The sequence below is a fragment of the Callorhinus ursinus genome, unplaced genomic scaffold (genome assembly GCF_003265705.2).
Source record: "Callorhinus ursinus isolate GAN/ISIS: 27379988/994484 unplaced genomic scaffold, GSC_fseal_2.0 scaffold9, whole genome shotgun sequence".
NCBI lineage: Eukaryota > Metazoa > Chordata > Mammalia > Carnivora > Otariidae > Callorhinus > Callorhinus ursinus.
Window position 1 is genome coordinate 63,483,065 of NW_027397071.1, and position 18,812 is coordinate 63,501,876.

Consider the following 18,812-nt stretch of genomic DNA (forward strand, 5'->3'; position numbering starts at 1 on the left):
CATTGTTCAACTCATTATATTCAATCTGATACAGGAAATATCTACTGGGCACCTGACTCTCAGCACAGGGATAAAAGCTCTGATAATAAATATAGTAACACTCATGACAATAAGAGCAACTATCATTTATTGAACACTCAGTATGTGTTGGGCACTGTGCCAAGCATTTTACATAGACATTTACATCTACATATCTCATTTAATCCTCATAACAACCCTATGAAGCAGTATTAATATTCTCTTGGAAAAAAATGAGGCTTGGAGAGATTCAGAAACGTGTCCATGACCACACACAGTGAGGATAGGCCTTACTTATTGGCCAGGATTTGGATCTAGGGCCTAAGACTATAATACCCTGCCTTGTTTTCACATTGGTATGTCATTTTTCAGATGAAGAAATTACTGTTCCTCAGAGAGGTTGCATACATATTTCAGAGCCCTGGACATTTTCCCTGAAAATAAGATCTACCACTTGAGCAATTCCTATGTGACTGGCATGTCACCTTAAAATTTTCCAACTCAGAAGTACTCAACCTTGTCTGATGTTAGAATAATCTGGGAATTAAAAAAAAAAATAATCTGAGCCTCATGGAGGTGAACTGTCTTGCCCAAAGTCACAGCAAAGATGGGGCAAAGTCAGGATTTAACCCCCAGGCTGATTCCAAAGCCCATACTCCTTCGGCCCTCCAAGAGGTCACCTACATGGCAAATTGGCATTCCTTCTAACTGTAGGCAGTGTTCATTGGCTTTTGAGTTTGTCCTCAGCAGCAACTCCTCTCTTTCCTTCCTTCCCCCTCTCTATTGCCACTCTCTTCCCTGGCCCCAAACCCACAACCAGATCCAGCCAGACTTCACGATCAGGAGTTCATGTGGACGCACTGGCTTGATACCCCTGCTTTGGGGTGACATTCCCCAATTCAAGACAGTGCCCACCATGGGCCTCCCAGCAGGTCCAGAGCCTCCTGGATACCTATCCACTTCTTTGAGTCTACCTGAGAAGACAGTGGCCCTGAGATCACAGCCCAGCAAGTTACTTTTCTGGGGGGCAGGAGTGGGAATTGTAAAGCCGAGACTTTAAAAGTCAAATTAAATATCCCAGGAAAATAGAAAAAGCAAAATCATGAAAAAAAATGTGGTCAATCATTAGTGGAGAGGTTGAAAAGACACGCTCCGATGGCTTTTAAAATTCACAGAACCCAGGTCTCCTTAAAATAGTTTTGCAAAGTACACTGAGAATTCCATGCAGTAATATGAAACATAAGGCCTGCTGCTGCCACTGAACATGCTTCAGCTGGCTAAACTGAAGGAGCTTGACATTAACCCAAGACTCTGCAAAATACAACAGGAAGGCACAACGGAGACGCGGTTGCAAAGCTGCCCCAGATGTGTACATCTTCTGCTCCTTTAAAATGACTTGGACGAAAGGCAAAGTACATTTGGCCCCAGGATGAGGGAGTTGGGGAGGGGCAGGCACGGGACATCCAGCCTCATCAGAGGCCTCCCACTCCCCAGTATTGCCTCCCTTCCAGTCTTTCCCCCACACTGGTTCCAGAGCAAACTGTCTCTAATGCAAATGGGACTGCCAGTCTCCAGGGCTGCCAGAGCCAAACTGCTTTGCTCTAAGTCTCCGTTTTCCCAACTCTGTCATGGGGTTAATCATACCCACTTCAAGGGTTTGGCATGAAATTAATTGAGACGTATACATGGTGCTTGGCATGCACGGGTTATAGTAACCTTCGGAGGAAAAGTAGATATCACAATTATCATCACTGAAACCAGGTCATATGAGGAGAGATGGGTGAAGAAAGTGAAGATGTCTGAGCAGAAGACAGATAAGATCCTAAGGAGACAGGATCCCAAGTTTCCCATATTTGAAGAGCTGACATGTATGTAGTATGACAGCTACAAGGTGAAAGGTTCTGCCTCCGTGTAAGTAAGAAGGACCTTTCTCTTAGTCAGTAGTGTCCAAAAGTTAAGGGGTGGAGGTAAACTCCCTGACATTAGAATTGTGTAAGAGGCATCTGGATGGCCATTAGGGATAGGGATATTGAAGAGGGAATTCACCCGCGATTTAGCTGAAGCATTTTAACCACCTCTTTAAGTTTGAAATCTGTACTTTTGAACTGTCTTTGCTTGCAACGAATCAGCTTGCTAAGCAACGAATCAGCACGTCTTGGGTTTCTGGTATGTGTAAAGCCCCAGGCTACCGCCTCTAAGTCAAAGAGGTAGTTTGACTCCATTTTCATTAGGGCAGAAGAAGTACCTAGTAGGTTCTCCATGGAGCTGGTTTAAAGACTGTGCGGGTCACATGGGAAGCAGAAACACAGGGTCTTTCTGTTGCCTTCAGGCTGTCCAGCGGTGTCTCTGTGAGCACCCCGTACCTGTGGTTCTTCTCTAGAATCTGTGCACCTACATGCAAAATGTATTTGAGTCTGTGTTTACTCTGCTGGCACCCATGTCAGTTGGTTCTTTTCTTCATGCTGGGTTCTTGGGACATGGAACTACCTCCTTATGAGAATTATTTACATTGACTTGGTTGGGGAATTTGTTTGAACTGAGGGTACAGTGATATTTAATAACATTCACAAATCTGTCGCACAAGGAGCGGAACCAGTGCCTGCCCTTTGGTCACTGGGAATGAGACAGAGCGGGATTCGGCTACAACTCGGGGAAAAAGGGGCAGATCTTCAGAAAAGACGTGCAGGAGGTCTGCTATTCATGCTCTCTGGGTCTTTCTTTAACACGATTGTTTTATAAGCATTTAAATATGCTAGGAACCTGCGATGCTGAGGTCACTCAGCATTTTTGTCCCTTCTCAAGGAGCTCATTCTAATGAGGGAAGATAAAAGGTACTGGCACAAAATAGGAGACAGAGACCACCTGTGCTTGAGGAGTGCAGGTGGTTGGGAAAGGCTTCACAAAGGAGGTGACATTGGCGCTGGTCTTCAGGGGAAGTTGATGTCAACATGCTCTCTGGGAGGAAGAACTTCCCAGAAAGACAGCAGAAGCATAAAGGCTTGGGATCTGATAAAGCATGCTACCTTGGGAAATGTCAAATAGTTTAATGTGTCTGGCATGTACTACGTCCAGGAAGGTGGTAAGAAAGATGAGACTGGGGCGCCTGGGTGGCTCAGTTGATTAAGCGACTGCCTTCGGCTCAGGTCATGATCCTGGAGTCCCGGGATCGAGTCCCGCATCGGGCTCCCTGCTCAGTGGGAGCAGGGTCTCCTTCTGACCCTCCCTCCTCTCATGCTCTCTATCTCATTCTCTCTCTCAAATAAATAAATAAAATCTTTAAAAAAAAAAAAAAAGAAAGATGAGACTGATGGTGTACTCGCGGGTCACCTTCATTTAGATGGTGGAGGACGTTGGCCATGGTACTACTTGAAATCATTTTGCAAATACAGTTTGGAGCTTCATGGAATTTCATTAAATATGGCCAACTCTGCATGATCCATCTTGTGAATTATCAGAAGTCTTGCTACACATTACTTCCCCTTGACCACCATAGGAATGTATTCTTAAGATAAAAAATCATTTAAGATCAGTCCAAAGAAATCATAATCATGAAGGTAAATCTTCTGGAACAACTCAGTGTGGCACCTCTTTTTTTCCACAAGTGTGTGGGGCAACGCCAGACCAACATCTGCATCAGGAAACTCGTGGTCATATCTGGCTACAAGCACATATATATCACTGGCTTATGGGAACTTAATCTGACCTGTGCATTTGGATCGGGGAGATGTGTGTTAATGGGGTTCGCCTGTATAACATTATCCCCAAATCACAATGAAATAATTTGCGGGTTTTGGTTTATTGACTTCATCATTAGTGTAGCTGATCTGAAATGCGAGTAGAGTGCTTTTTAAAAAATAGTATGTAAGACTTTCTGATCATAAAGTAATACCTGCTTATTGTGGAAAATAGTTAAATATAAACATATGACTGTAAAACACAAAGGAAAACAAAATCACTCACCACTACTATGAAACAACATTTTGGTGCATTTATTTTGTTTTTTCTTACAGCTTGAGTTCATTTAAATGAATTTTTTTTCTTAAATATAACATTTAATTAAGTCTGCCACCTCCAACAAGCATTCCTCTATGAGAACACTTTTCTCACTATAACATAATTACTCACTCACACATTTTTAATCCTCCTGGATAGGACCATAAGGGTCTCGAGGCCAGGGAAGGTGTTACTCATTTAGTAACCTAATTTGGCATAGGTATCCAAAACCGAGACTCAATTTCTGATAACATTATCTAACACTGCAAGGAATCTAGGTGTTTTGTCCCTCCTGTTCATCCCTCTGCAACTAGCGCCTAGCCAGAGTGTGGCATATAGTGCTTACCCAAACTATGTTCAGTTGCTTGAATACAAGACTGAATTACTGGACAGCTGGATGAATGCGGATTTCTATTTATTATTATTCTTCACCCAAAATTTGAGTCCCTACCAAGTGCCAGGCCCGGGGCTGAGAATTGGGGATATAAGTAGCCATACTTGATATAAAAGCCCACCCCCTCGGGGGCATCAGTGTGAGAGTGCTGGCCCCCACTGATGCGGGATGTGGTTCCTGTCAGCCCCTTTTTAGTTGTTCGTGGCTTGTCTGGGGGCACCCAAGCCCCTCCAGGCTCTCTTCTGCCTATGATACTGGGGACAGAGCAAAGACTGGTATTCCACGGAGTCCCATTCCTGAACTCAAGGTGCTCCAAAATGCCCAGCTAGTCCTGGGGTTGCCTCCCTTAGAGCACCCCTCCACTCCCTGCTTCGTTCCAACTGGTCCCAGCTCAAAGAAAGGCATGCGATGGAGAGGTGCTTCAGTGGAGGAAGACTACAGGGCAGAGGGGCGTCCCCCTGCTCCCTCCGCTGAAAGCTGCCCTCGACTAACCCTCCACCCACATCCCCACACCCCCACCCCCAGCCAGCTGGTCCGACTGGAAATCCCAGATAAGCCCCAGTTCTGGTCAGAACTAGTTTGGCAGCTCTGGGGGAACGTTTCTGGCTGACTGACCCTCCCCTTAGCAGGAGCTGGTAGTTTTGCAAAAAAAAAAAAAAGATACGCGAACTAAGGGAGCTAAGAGGAGTGGCTACAATTATTTGAAACACTCCAAAATTCTGCTCGCTTGCAAGTGCAAGTTTACACTTAGGGATCCCAACAAGATTGCCCTCCGCCCCGCCCCCGCCCCCCCCCCAGGCCCTGCGTTCTTTCTCTCACACTCTTCTCTCCTTTGCAATGCAGTTTTGTTGCGATTCAGTTTGTTTTGCAGCGCGATTGTTGAAGCAGTATAATACTACCCGCACGCAGAGCGACTTTTAGTCAATGCATTTTTCCTTCTACCGCAACGCTATTGTTATTATTATTATTGCAATTCAATCTCCCTGCCCTTTTCCTCTCCCTACGCGAATCCCGCTCCGGCTGTGATTGCTCGGGTCTGACTTTGCGAGTGGCGGTGCGCTTCCAAACCCCCTCACCCGCCCCCCGCCCCCTTCCCCCCCCTTCTTTTCCGCGCCCAGGCGAGAGCAGCCGATTGGCAGAGCGGTGCTTTCAGGAACAATAACAGTGGGGGGAGCCCGGGTCCCGGGGAGCCGCCCCCGCCCCCCGGCCCGGCCGCGCGGCTCGCGCCCCCCGCCGGGTCCCCACCTCCGCGCCCGCCCCGCGGGCTGACCGGCCCGACCGGGGCCCGCCCCCGGCGCCCACCATGTACGCCTTTGTGCGGTTCCTGGAGGACAACGTCTGCTACGCGCTGCCAGTGTCGTGCGTGCGCGACTTCAGCCCCCGCTCGCGGCTGGATTTTGACAACCAGAAGGTGTACGCCGTGTACCGGGGCCCGGAGGAGCTGGGCGCCGGGCCCGAGAGCCCCCCGCGCGCCCCCCGCGACTGGGGCGCGCTGCTGCTCCACAAGGCCCAGATCCTGGCGCTGGCAGGTGAGCGAGCGGGCCGGGAGGGACAGCGGGACCCCGCGCGGGGGCAGGGACCCAGGGCGGGGGGGGCCGGGGGGAGCCTCTGCTCGCTCCGGCCTCCTCCTCCCGCCCCCTAGGCTTTTCTTGTGGGGATGGGGTGTCTCGAAAAGGCCAGACCAGTTAAAAACACCGGATGGTCCCCTTTGTCTTCCCCGCCTCCCCGACACTCCCGCGCTGTCAGTCTGTCTCCATCGCTCTTTATCTGTCTGTCGTCCTCTTTCTGTTTCTGTCTGTTCTCCTGGCCCCGTCACTTTTCTTTTCTCGCCCCTCCTTTGCACTCTTTTCTGTGTCTCTCACCTCCTCGTTGGTCCTTACCCTCTCTGCTCCTTCTGTCTCCTTAAGTTTCTCTGTCTCTCTTCCTTTAAGGCCCTTGGTGCCTCCTGGACCTGAGGAGGCGGGGTGGATATTGTCAGACTCTTCGAGGGGTGAGTCCCTCTTTACAGAAGGAAGCCCTGGCATCCCTGTCCCATCCGGGTCATCACTGGACAGGATGAGGAGGCCTTGATCACTGGGTGCCACTCTCTTGCCCCTTCCTGGCGAGGTGTCAGAGGTAAAGAGGTAGTGGCACTCAGCATCCCTCAGCCTCCACACCCCTTCTGAATCTCCCAGAAGGCTCTCTGAGTGAGAGCTGAGGGCAAGGAAAGAGTTTCTGGTCAGGATAAGAGCAGACCTCCCGTTCCTGCTTTCTCAGGGCCCTGACACATAGGCGAGGCAGGTGGTCTCATCCCCATTTTGTCAGATGAGGACACTGAGGTTCAGCTGGTAATAGGACAAGAAACCAGCCCTTCAGCCTCCTACGCCAAGTTCTTTCTGCTACATTGAGGCACCCTTTCCTTTGTAAAGAGAAGCCAGTGGACCCTCTTTCCCAGCTAGTAGTAGGAGACTTGGGTACAGACGTGAGAGGAAGGAGAAAGTATCACTTCCGTTTTGGGGAGCAGCCTTTGAGCTGCTGCTGAGGGGTGAGGGTACCCCAGAATGGGCAGAGACAGCCAGCCTGCTCTCTGCTTGGAAGGGAAGACCAGGGTTAGGAGCTGAATGAAGATGGTGTAGTTTTAAGACGTTTCCCAATTTTTCCAGCTTCCTTTGCTTTCTCACGTTTAGCCTGAAAGATGAAGCCAGCATGTTATCGTATTTCAATGTGGCAGATAGAGAAACTGGCTTGAAACCGAGAAGTGACCTGCCTAGGATCCCGTGGCAAATGAGCAGTGGTTAGAGCTCTGACCCATGACTGTAGTTCCTTTCCAGCACCTCCTGTGGCCTCTGGAAAATGGGTTTGCACTTGAGGAGTGGAAGAAGAACTAAAAACCCACCGGCACCGCAGGTTCTTTTTGTCAGACTGCATCCTCACCACCCCTCTGACAAGCCCTAGGGTACAGTGGTGTAGACCCATTCACAATACCTGGTGACAGCTGGGTCCAGAAGAACAGAAGGAGGAGAAGTATGCAGACAAGGGAAACCTGTGTAGCTGATTAGGTTTTATTTTGTTTGTTTGCTTGCTTTTAATTACCTGAGGGAAGGGACTAGGTGATTATTCCCCAAGAGTATAGGCCTGAGGAAGTCGTAACTAGGTTGTAACCTCAGCTTCGCTTGGGCTAGAAGAAGAGTGTGCTTCTTGATGATTGTATTATACTCCTAGATCTGGAAGGGCCTCAGGAGAGGGGAAGCCATGTATGTCAGAAGGAGTCAGTGGTATGTATGTGACTTGGTGTGTAATGACTGTTTTCCTCTCTTGGAGATTGTTCATTCATCCATTTATTCATTCAGCAAACATAAACACTGCTTGGCTCTTCAAGCACCGCAGAGAGGCTGTGAGGCGGAGGCAGCCCTCGCTGACTCTGAATTTAAAAATCGATGAAAGTCCTCATAAGTAAGACATGGAGTTCTTGGTCTGAGAACCATGGATCTTGAATCTATAGACTAGTCATCCTACGAGTTGGAATGTTGATAAATCTCTGTGGTTATTAAAAACAACAACACAAAAAGATCTAGGCAACATCTGGAAATTGGCAGAGCAGATCCAGAGAAGAGCCATGGCGCCAGTTTGAGCGAAGTGAGTTGAAAAACGCTCTCCCCCACCTCTTCACTTCTTTTTTGGGAGGAGACAGGGAAAAAAAAGAAAAAAACAACAAAACCCAACGTGAGGTTGGCTAGACCACATTTCAAATTCCAATCAGCTGGTTAATTTTTAAATTGGAGCTGCAGCTCTGGCTGGAAGGGCCAGGGTGGGTTTCGGGATTCATTTACCCGGCGAGAACTGTCCTGTGTGGCTTGAAACTCCGTCTTGACTTGAATGTGGCGGCACTGAGAATCGCTCTCAGTGACTTCCTCTTAAAGAGCTAGTCTTCTGACATCTCCCAGCTATAAATACCACTGTGTTGTGGCACCAAATGGGAGGAGGTGAGCTCTCCAGGGGGAGGCAGAGATGGCTTTGTGTTTATGAATTAGCCACGAGTAGTTGCTCCCTCTCTGGCACCAACAGCATGGGTTCAAGGGGCAGTTTTCGGGCTACTTCCTGGCTGTGGGTGAGAAGTGTGTTACTTTACTGAGTATTTGCCCAGGCCCACCCAGAGCTGTCTTCAAGTGTACCTCTTCTTGAATCCAGGAAATGTCAAAGCCAGCTGTTGTGGGACGTTGCATTTTTCCAGCCTTTGGTGGCTTATGCCATGGTTTCATGTGTGTCAGACCCTATGGTATCACCCTCCTCTCAACAAATGGCGATTTCAGTCCAAGGGAAAAAGAAACAAACCCACCTTTATTGATAGGTTTGCTATGTGCCTGTGCATTGTCCCTGCTAGTCCTCCCTGAGACTCTCTTGGTAGAGATCGCTGTTGATATTATTTCCGTTTTATAGATGAGGACACTGAGGCTCAGAGTCTGGCCTGTGGCAGAGCTAGCCTCGGAACACAGGCCCCACTTGGCACTCTCCTTTGTAAAGTAGCTGATTTTCCCATCAGCCACAAGGCATGCATGCAAGGAGTGAAAGCAAATGGGAGAAATGACCATGAAGCTTGGAGCTCAAGGCAAGTTTTCAAGCCAGTGGACAGTTTTCATTTCTGAGTTTTCAAGCCCGTTCTGCTCTTCCTTTTCCTGTCTTACCAGCATCCCTGCTACAGAGCACACACGCCTTGCCCTCTCCGCCTTCAGTTGTCACTTTACGAGGAAATCTCCAAGGAGCTCCCATCCTCCATAGAGGAACCACATAGCTCAAGACTTGGTTTACCTTCGGTCTCTCTTTGCTCATTCTCCTTTATTTGCCAAACACGATCTGAAAATGAGAGCCACCCATGTGGAGAGCTCACTGTTATCTCACTGCAGTCCGGCCTGCTACTGGGGCTCTTGGTATTGAATCTGGTGGTTTCTACGGGGCAAACACTGGCTCTCTAGGCTCAGAGTCTTACAATACCATGTCATTCTATCCAAGCATCTGTGCTATGTTATTATTATTTGGGTGTGCTAAATGCCTTTTGTTGTCAAATGCCCCCTTACAACTTCCTATATGCCAGGCCCGGTGCTGTTGTAAGCGAAGGCCCCAGTACACCAGGACTTCGGGGGTACTGGCTTTGAAATGACAGCACGACCCAGGGCGGACGAGTTTACTTTTCAGGCCCTGCAAAGTATAGGTTTTTGTCAGGGGCAGAGTGATGAAGAAGAAAGGGGCATCATCCTCAGGGAATATGTCGTCTTAGACTAGAGTCCTAAGTCTGGAGGTAGAAACCGGCCACTGGTGGGGGAGGGGCATAGGTGGGGGCAGAGAAGGGGCCGATTCTAGGTGGGCTGTGCAGATTCTCTGCTAAGTCTTTTCCTTTCCAGCACCATTAGTACTGCCTGCATTCGGGCCTGTAGCAGCTGCTGTCTGTCTCAACCAGTGCAGGGGTCCCCGAATTCTCACCCTGTCTCCAGCCTCTTTTTGAAGTTGCTGTCCGAATAATCTAAAACACAGTCTTGGGTCAATTCACCTCTCTCCTTAGAACCTTCTGTAGCTCCCTGCTGCCTACTGAATTAAACTTCAGCTTCTCTGCCTGACATTTGTAGTGGCCTCAGCCCCACCTTACTTCCCCACCTTCTCCCACCGTTCCCACTTTCCCTAGACCTGTGGTATTTCATGCCATCTTGACAACACACCCGCAGACACTCTTTTCAACCAAGCAAGATGGATTAATCATTGCCTGACTTGGGGCCTCTGCCCATGCCTTCCAGTGGGGAAAGCTAACATGTGACATATTTGTGGTCCAGCAAGCTAGAGGGGACAAAATACACTGGGAGCCCCCCCCCCCCGCCTCAAGGGTGTTCCCTGTCCTACCCTCTGCCCCCAGAGGGACTCTTCCTCCTCAGAGTTCTCCCTTTGCTCTGCTTGTCCCTTGCTTATGGATCTTAGCATTTTGTGTCTTGCTTCGGTTAGTCACGAATGTGCCTGTCTTCCTTAGCAGCCAGTGATCTCCTCCAGAACAGGGCCCTGCCTTCCTTGTCTGTGCATCCACAGTGCCCAGCACATGGTCCACACCAGCCAGCCTGTGCTGAACTCATGAACTTCGAGAAGACAGGTGCATTTATTCTGTTTGGGGAGCGGAAGTAGGGAAGGACAGGAACCTCTGTAGCAGCAACTTGTTTTTCAGAGCAGAAACCTGCAGTGGGATTTTGAGGTTTCATTCAACGTTGTTCATCTGGAAAAAGTCAACATTCTTTATCACTCCCTTGACTAGAAAAACCCCACACTTGGGGGAAATAGCTTCCAAAGCCACGTTCTTCTTGCTTTGGTAATTTTAGCTCATCCAGGGCTCAGGTCCCAGCTTGGCATTGTCGGTCCAAATAGATCACTTGCTCCAGAAATGCTTTGGAACTTCTACAAAGTTAGCAGCGAAGCAGGGGACTAGCCGATTTCATATGCAAAGATTGTTGCATGTCATCAGTGGGAGACTGCCAACAAAAGGATTTTTTTTTTTAAAGCGAGTGAAAACTTTTAATTTAGGTTTTGACGTGTTCTGCTAATACACATTGGAGCAAAGATTGGAACTTGCCTGCTGTCATCTGTTGCAGATTCCACTGAAATGTTAACCATTGAAGGCTCAGTCTGATGTGATTTGTCTTATTCAAGAACCACATATTCGTTACAACGAAATGGTATGTGCTACAGAGTACTTCAGAGTTCTGGTTCACAGGATGAAAGAAAAAATTGCCCTAGGCAAGCTGAGGTCATACTCTTTTGTGTGGTGTTCTGTTTTTCAAGAACACACTAGTTGTTTTTTTTTTTAAAGATTTATTTATTTGAGAGAGCGAGAATGAGAGAGAGAGAGAGAGAGAGTACATGAGAGGGGGGAGGGTTAGAGGGAGAAGCAGGCTCCTCGCTGAACAGGGAGCCTGATGCGGGACTCAATCCAGGGACGCCAGGATCATGACCTGAGCCGAAGGCAGTCGCCCAACCAACTGAGCCACCCAGGCGCCCCCACACTAGTTTTTATTTTTGAAAACATACCAGAAAAGTGGAGTTCATGTTTAGATCTTGGACTCCAAGATTAATTCTCCACTGTGCCTACCTGCTTTGTCTTATAAGCTCCTTCAAGAGAGATGTGTGTACTCTTCATTTTAAAATGCTTACCAGAAAAGGGTACATGCCCTGAGGAGGTGTTCTCTGATTTATTTAATTTTTGTGGGTATTGAGTTATACGAGGTGGGCAGCCATATGCTGGAGGGAAATGCAGGAGGAATGGGCATTGTTTTTTGCTTTCTAGCACTCATTTACTAAATATATATGAAGTACTCACCAGGTTCCAGGTTCAGTGCTAGGAATTTCTATGTATTCTGTCTACATCCCCGTGAGGTAGGGCTACTTGTTTGACCTGGGAGAAGTGAGCTATTCAAACAGCTGTCGAGCAGGAACTGTAGGTGCCCGGCAGTGGGCTTGTGGAGAAGTGTGGGTCAGTTCATTCCGAAAGCGTGACACCTAAACTAAGGTGGCAGTGGTCGTGGTGGGTCTGAGATGGACTAAGAAAGGAGAATCCATGGAATTTGGCAACTGCCTGGTTGTGCTGATAATGATGTGGTGATCTGGCCTCTCCTCCCTCCGTGGGGAGCGCTATAAGAGCAGTTGGTTGGAAGAGGAGACGATGAGTTTAGCTTGAGACAAATTGAATCTTAGGGGCCCATGGGACATCTGGGTGGATGCTCCAGGGGAGCAGTTAGGCACGTGGTCAAGGTTCAGGACAGCACTCTCAAATTGGGCTGAAGATCCCAATGTGGAAGTCATTAGCCACAGGAGTGGTGAGGTCACAGGGGGAGAGGGTGCAGAGTGAAGAATCATGCAAGGCAGAACTGTTCAGAACATCAGCTTTGAAGGGCACAGCTGAAGAGGAAGAGCCCAAAAAAGGTGACTGGGATGAACAGCCAGAGATGGATGGAGAATCGAGTGATAACCAGGGCAGATGGGTGTCTGGAAAATCAAGCTAAGAAAGAGGTCTTTGGATCCCAGATCTAGGCCTGTTTTTGTTTCTCTTAACTACATACAACTACTTCTTCCTCTGAGCTTTTGGTTAGACGTACAATAGGGCTGCTAAATATACACACAGTGAAGAAAAGATTTGCATGGGATGATATTTTGGTGGTTTTCAGTGTCTGAGTTTTGCCCTCAGTGGAGGAAGGATCAGGCCTGTTCTTTGGGGTCCAGAAAGCAGAGTTGGATACAAAGAGTGGAATTCATGGGGGTTGATGGGAGCCGAGAGAGCAGATGAACGATTGAAAGGGCTTCCAGCATCGTGATGAGCTCCTGATCACTGGAGTTGGCAAGCATGCCGAGAATATTCTGGAATGGAATCCTGCCCTATGGGAGAATTTGGTTAGATGACCTCTAGGTCACTTCCTTAAATATTAAGGAGGAAGTGTTAGAGAACTGAAAGAAGATGGGCTTTGAAGTCAGACAGTCTGGGTTCCAACGGTAACTCTGCTACTTAGAAGGGATGTGACCCTGGGGAGATTAACTCACCTCTCTGAGCCTCAGGTGCTCATGTGTAACGCAGGAATAGTCATCAGCTGCCTGCCCACTGGGTTACTCAGCACGGGAATACAGAAAAGTGTCCGGCACATAGTAGGTATTCGCTAAACAAAGGCAGCTGTTAAGGACAGTGGTGGCTAGGAGTTCCTGGCGAGGGAACCGCTTGCTTAGTGGTGTGTACCACCATTCTTGGAAAGGAGTGATTTAGAGGAGCGAGCACATGTAAGAAGCAGACAGGTTTAAAATTTAACTTGTGTGTGTTTTCAGTCCTCCCGGGGCTTGGCTTCAGCATGAAAGGCTACTGATCCCCCAGTATGTTTTGCCCCTTTGTGACCCTATGCTGGGACCATTTCTTACCCCGACAAATGAGCCAGCAGGATGAAGTTCCTGGTTTTGTTCATGCCCGGCCCTGTGCCAAGGCCAGCGAGGCAGCGGGAGTGAGAGCAAGGAGACCTCCTGAAACCTGGTTAGCAGTTTCTTCGCCTCCTTTTTGAATGGCGTGAGTAGGACATTTCTTCTAATGTGCCCACCGGGAGGGGTTAGGTCATCTACTCTTACCCTGCCCTGCACAGAAGAGAAAGAGACCTAGAATTCCCTGTGACTGGCCCGCAGTCACAGAGCCGGAAGGACCTGGTGAGGTTTTCTCGTCCAGTCCCTGTGTTTTACAGAGAAGAAAACCAAGAGGAAGAGGAACTGACCGCCGGAGAGTCAGTTACAGAGCCAGGCCTCGAACCAGTGTCTCCTGATTTCTTTCTGCTGTACCACAGCAGGCACTCTTTTTGTGTTGTCTTGACTGGATATAATCCTTGAAACTTGAGAATTTTGTCTGCCTTGGATTTTATAAAAACAAACACTCTAGGCTAGAGAACACAACGTGCGTGTCTTCTCTGTGGCATGCCTGTTTTTAATGCAAACCTCATAAGACTTTATATAGGATTTTTGTACATATGAAAAACTTTAAACTTGCATGTAGATATTTTTAAAACAAGACAAACCTTTGTACACATTTTATGTTTAGCGTCTCAGAATTTCATCTTGGCTAACAAACCCACACCACATTAAACTTCTGCTATTGGATCCTTTTAATGATCCAGCATGATTTTATGCAAAATGGGAATCAAGACAATCCCTCTCCCAAACCCTACGGATTCTTCAGGGTTTTCTTCACTTTTGAAGACAGACTTGCGTTGCATTTTCTGTCCAACTGCCTGTTTTCTAAAACGCTATTTGCTTATTACTCTGCCTCCATTAATGGGATGTTTCTCTCTCTCTCTCTCTCTCTCTCTCTCTCTCTCTCTCTCTCTCTCTCTCTCCCTCTCCCTCTCCCTCTCCCTCTCCCTCTCCCTCTCTCTCAGGTTAATAACAGATACCAGGTTCTTCTATATTTCTGAAGAGTAGCTTCTACCATATTTTATGGCTTTGAATAAGGACTCTGGGGATTATTTAGAGCTTGGTGGACTTGATAAGCTTGTCGTTCAAGAGTCTGCCATCCAGTCATACTTGTATAGGGTTCAGCTCAATTTGGGACTTTATCACAGCATTCTTCTGGGTGTAGGCAAGGTCTTAGGAGAAAGGCAGGCACTTTGGAAGTGATATTGACACATTCATCATTTTATATGTGCCTTTTAGTTCAGTTGAGGAAGTTTTAGCAGCTTGGTCATTCTTCTCTTGTTCCTAGAAGATGATTACATGATAGGAACAGGGCCTGAATGTCATGCAGACCTGATTTGAAATTCTGTCTCCGCTATGTAATAGCTTTATATCTTAGGCAAGCCAGCTCACTTCTTTGAGCCTCAGTTGCTGCTTCAATGGAATCATTATGGAGATTAAATATACTGATGTCAGTAAAGGACTCGGCATGGGCCCTGGCACACAGTAGGTGCTTACTCAGTATTTGTTGCATGGATGGATGCAATTAGCTGATATCACAGCAGCTGGAAAGAAGGAGGAAATAGTTGACATCCAAATCCTTGGTGGTTTTCTTCGCCCCGGAAACCAGAGAATTAGGAAGTCAGAATCAGTAAAGGTTGTCTCTTCAGAGGCTACATATTTGTTTGTTCACATGAGAACTGGCTATTTAGTCTTAAGCTTGGAACAATTGCAAAGGCAGGTTGACTAGAGAGTTTTCCTCGTCCATCTGAGTCCACCACTAGTTTCTTATGTGGTTTCCTGGAATTCCAAGCCAGAAGCACACTCCAGAGCTACATTAAAATGCTACATGAAGTTATTTGCTGTCTTAGATGATCCATACCACAGTTCACCTTCATTAATGTGACCAGTCAAGAGTTATGGCTTCTTGTCACCCTGTATTCAGTCTCCTCCTCACACCTCATCCATCTTGCTTGCCACTACCGCATTAATCTTCCCAAAACATCTCTTTCATCACCTCTCCATCTGTGTCAGATACCTGCAGTGGTTCTCTTTGCCGTGGGATAAAAGTCAAGCATGGAACCCACAGGGACAGCCTCAGAGCAGCTATTCATTGAACGCCTATGATAAGCAAGGCTCTGTTCTTGGTGTTTTACACGCACCATCGTTTGGAAAACAGTTTATCATTTCCACAATACATACGGACAAGGAAACTGAGACCCAGACAGGTTAAGTAGCTTGCCCAAGTTCCCAAGGTTAGTATGTGGAAGAGCCAGAATTCCAAACAAGGACCACCTTATTTAAAGGACTGCGCTGCTTTTATTAGGTCCTGGGCCTACCTCCCCAACCATCTCTTTCACTTTTGATGATGACACTGATTGTTCATTAATCTTCTGTGGACTAGATGTAGATGTGAAGTGTCACCTTCAATCAGGATTAGGGTCAGGAAGGCCTGGAGACCGGACGTTTGCCCCCACATGAGCCAGCATCTCTCAGGAAGTCAAACCTTGCATTCTGGTTGGGGTTCTTGGTACATACTGGGTTATAAGGGTCCAAAAGACGAGGAACACTTAGCATTGTGTTCAGTTCAAAACAGAGCGCAGTAGAGGTGCACTGACTGCAGAAAAGGATGAATGGAGGTCCCAGGTCTTCTTGAGCCCTTATCCCTGGAGCACCAGTCAAGGTGGAGGCTGATGCACATTACGATAGAACCAAGAAGTAGTTAGCTCTCAGAGGAGCCTCAAGATCCCCCCCTGACCAAGTGTCCAGATCAGGAGCCATGGGATTGGAGGGATTATCTGCCTCAGCTCCTTTCTGGAACTCACTCTTGTCATTTCAGATCTTCCTGCACTGCTGAGCCTACCTTTTCAAAGAATTCTTCCAAGCCCTGAGGCCCGGCTACAACCTGTTTCTGTTATGTCTGGCGATGGTCACTACTTTCTGGGGACTTCCTGAGGAGAGAGGCATCTGGCAGGAGAGTGGGAGTAAAGTGGTCTTCTGCTTTGATCTTTGGACTGCGGAATTTGGATGTTTTCATCTATAGCCATCATTCATTCATTCAGCATTTATGCTGGTTCTGCCGTGTTGCAGGGCTGTGTTTAGAGGATAAATGTGGACTTAGGAGGTAGAGAGACCTAGATCAAATTCTGGCTCTGTACTTTCCCATCCGGGTGGCTTTGGGCCTTCTTGGAGTCTCATTTCTTTTTTAGTGGGAAAAAAATGTGGCTAATAATACTTAATTTCAGGGTTGTTGTGACGTGTAGTAGTATCAGCGAAGAGCCTTATGGTGGTACCTAATAGGTAGTAGACATTCTACAAGTGGTAGCCTGTTTTTTAGTTGAAGTATAATAGCATAAAATTCACTATTTGAACCATTTTGAAGTATGTACCAATCAGTGGTTCTTAGTATATTCAGTGTTCTGCAGCCATCTTCACTCTCCAGTTCCAGAACATTTTCATCACACACACACACACACACACACATACACATACACAGAAAATCCCTGTGACCCACTAAGCAGTCACTTCTCATTGCCTCTTCACCCGATGGCCCTGGCACACATTAATCTACTTCCTTTCTATGGATTTGCCTATTTTGGCATTTCACACACCTGGAATCAGACAACACGTGGACTTTGTGTTTGGCTTTTTTCACTTAGCATAATGTTTTCAGGATTCATCATACTGTAACATCTATCATACTTCATTTCTTTTTATGGCTGCGTAATAGTCCATTGCATGGATATACCACATTTTTTTATCCATTCATCAACTGATAAACAATTGAGTTGTTTCCACCTTTTACCTATTATGAAGAGTGTTGCTGTGAACATTCATGTGCAAGTTTTTGGTAGGTATGTTTTCATTTCTCCTGGGTGTATACCCGGAAGTGGAATGCTGGGTCATGTGATAATTTTGTATTGAACATTTTGAGGATTGTTAACCTGTTACAGTGGCTGCCCCGTTTTACATGCCTACCAGGAACGAATGAGGGTTCCAGTTTCTCCACATCCTCCCAACACTTGTGGCATTTCTTCTCTGTTCCTTTCTTTTTTTGATTATAGCCATCTTCGGGTGAAGTGGTATCTCATCATGTTTTTGATTTGCATTTCCCTAGTGACTGATTATTGTGAGCATCTTTTCACTTCCTCGTTGGTGTAGCCTCTTTTTTATTATTCTTCCAGTAAACATTTTTGCTCGAGGAGTCCCTATTGTATGGCCAGGCCTAGGATATGGGCCCTGCCCTGATGTTACTCACACTCCAGTGGGGAAGGTAGACCTCAAACCAGATGACTGCAACATAGTAAGAAAAGAGGCTACAGAGAGGTATGTACATTGTGTATTGTGGCCTCTGAGGAAGAAGGAGGAGATGAGTGGAGGCTGAGTGGAGTTTGTCAAGCAGACAAGAAAGGAGTTCTGGAATGTTACATGGAAGAGAATGGAGCCTTGGGTATAGCTGGTGGGGGTGGGGCCTCCTGGTATCAGGTAGGGAGTGGAGCACTGCAGGCAGGCAGTGGGGCAGGTCTCCACCTGAAAAAAGCAAGCGGACAGCAGGCTCTGAGCCAGCAGCAAGCTCTACTGAGCTTTGCCATCCACTATACATACAGGGCTCTTTTGCTTTCAAGGCACATTTACTTAGCTGATTTGATCCTACCTGAGGTACACATTATATCTCCATTTCTGCAGAAAAAGAAAAATGACACTCACTGACATCGCAAGCTTGCCTGACTTCTTACCCCACCAAGTGGCAGGACTGGACTTAGAATCCGGGTTGCCTGACTCCTAGTTTTTTCCACACCTGTTGGCCAGACCTCAGTTTCTTACCTTGGCATTCAAGGCCATTTATTCTCTAAGCCCCAACTGCCTTAACTTCCTTCCTTGCCTCTTTTTCCTGCCTGTAACTGAACCATGTTTTTATAACCATTCCAGTCTAAATAGTTTCCCAACCTTCCTTTTTTAGCTTCTAGTCTTTGTCCCTTTTGTGTGTTCCAGATTCTTACCATCCTTAAATGGCTTTTCCTTTTCTAAGCACTGACTGCCCGAGTACCATTCACTCCCCTCAAGTACTTAATAGAACCTGATACAGAACTGGTCGTCTTCACAGCATCCTGGCAGAGTGATTGAGGCACAGATGAGGAAGCGGGATCAGAGAAATAAAGTCACTTACCCACGATCACTCAGTAAGTAAGGAGTCTAGCTCAAATGCCATCTCCTCCCAAAAGCCTGCCGTGGTTGCACTGACCAAAGTGATCGCCCTTGCCCCTGAGATCCTATAGCAGTCGCTTCCCCCTTATTCAGACTCACTACTTGAGATCTTGGATTATTGTTTTCATTGGTTTTTTTCTTGTGCCCCCACAACTGGGAGCTCATGCTCCGTGTTCTGGGGCCCAGGCTAGAACCTGTAAGCGTAAATTCTCAGTAAATGTTACACTGAGGCATAGGAGGAAATGCTCTGGATGCTGGTTACAGGGTCTGGGTTCTCATACTATTC

General features: G+C 47.3%; 1 protein-coding gene across 9 annotated transcripts in view; it reads left to right on the forward strand.

Moving 5' to 3' along the window:
- Positions 1-18,812, forward strand: part of LOC112823825 (AGBL carboxypeptidase 4) — a 1,550,619-nt gene that overhangs the window by 1,302,085 nt on the left and 229,722 nt on the right. For 2 of the 9 annotated variants that reach the window (XM_073896780.1, XM_073896779.1), the window contains exon 1: positions 5,532-5,934. The exons of 1 other annotated variant lie outside the window; for it this stretch is intronic. In XM_073896780.1, the coding sequence (XP_073752881.1) occupies positions 5,709-5,934 (226 nt within the window). In that variant the 5' untranslated portion in view covers positions 5,532-5,708. Of the gene's footprint in view, positions 1-5,531; positions 5,935-7,494; positions 8,021-17,157; positions 17,648-18,350; positions 18,502-18,812 lie in introns of those variants that run through there. 6 more of the 9 variants (XM_073896782.1, XM_073896785.1, XM_025871567.2 and 3 more) reach the window with 6 other exon arrangements.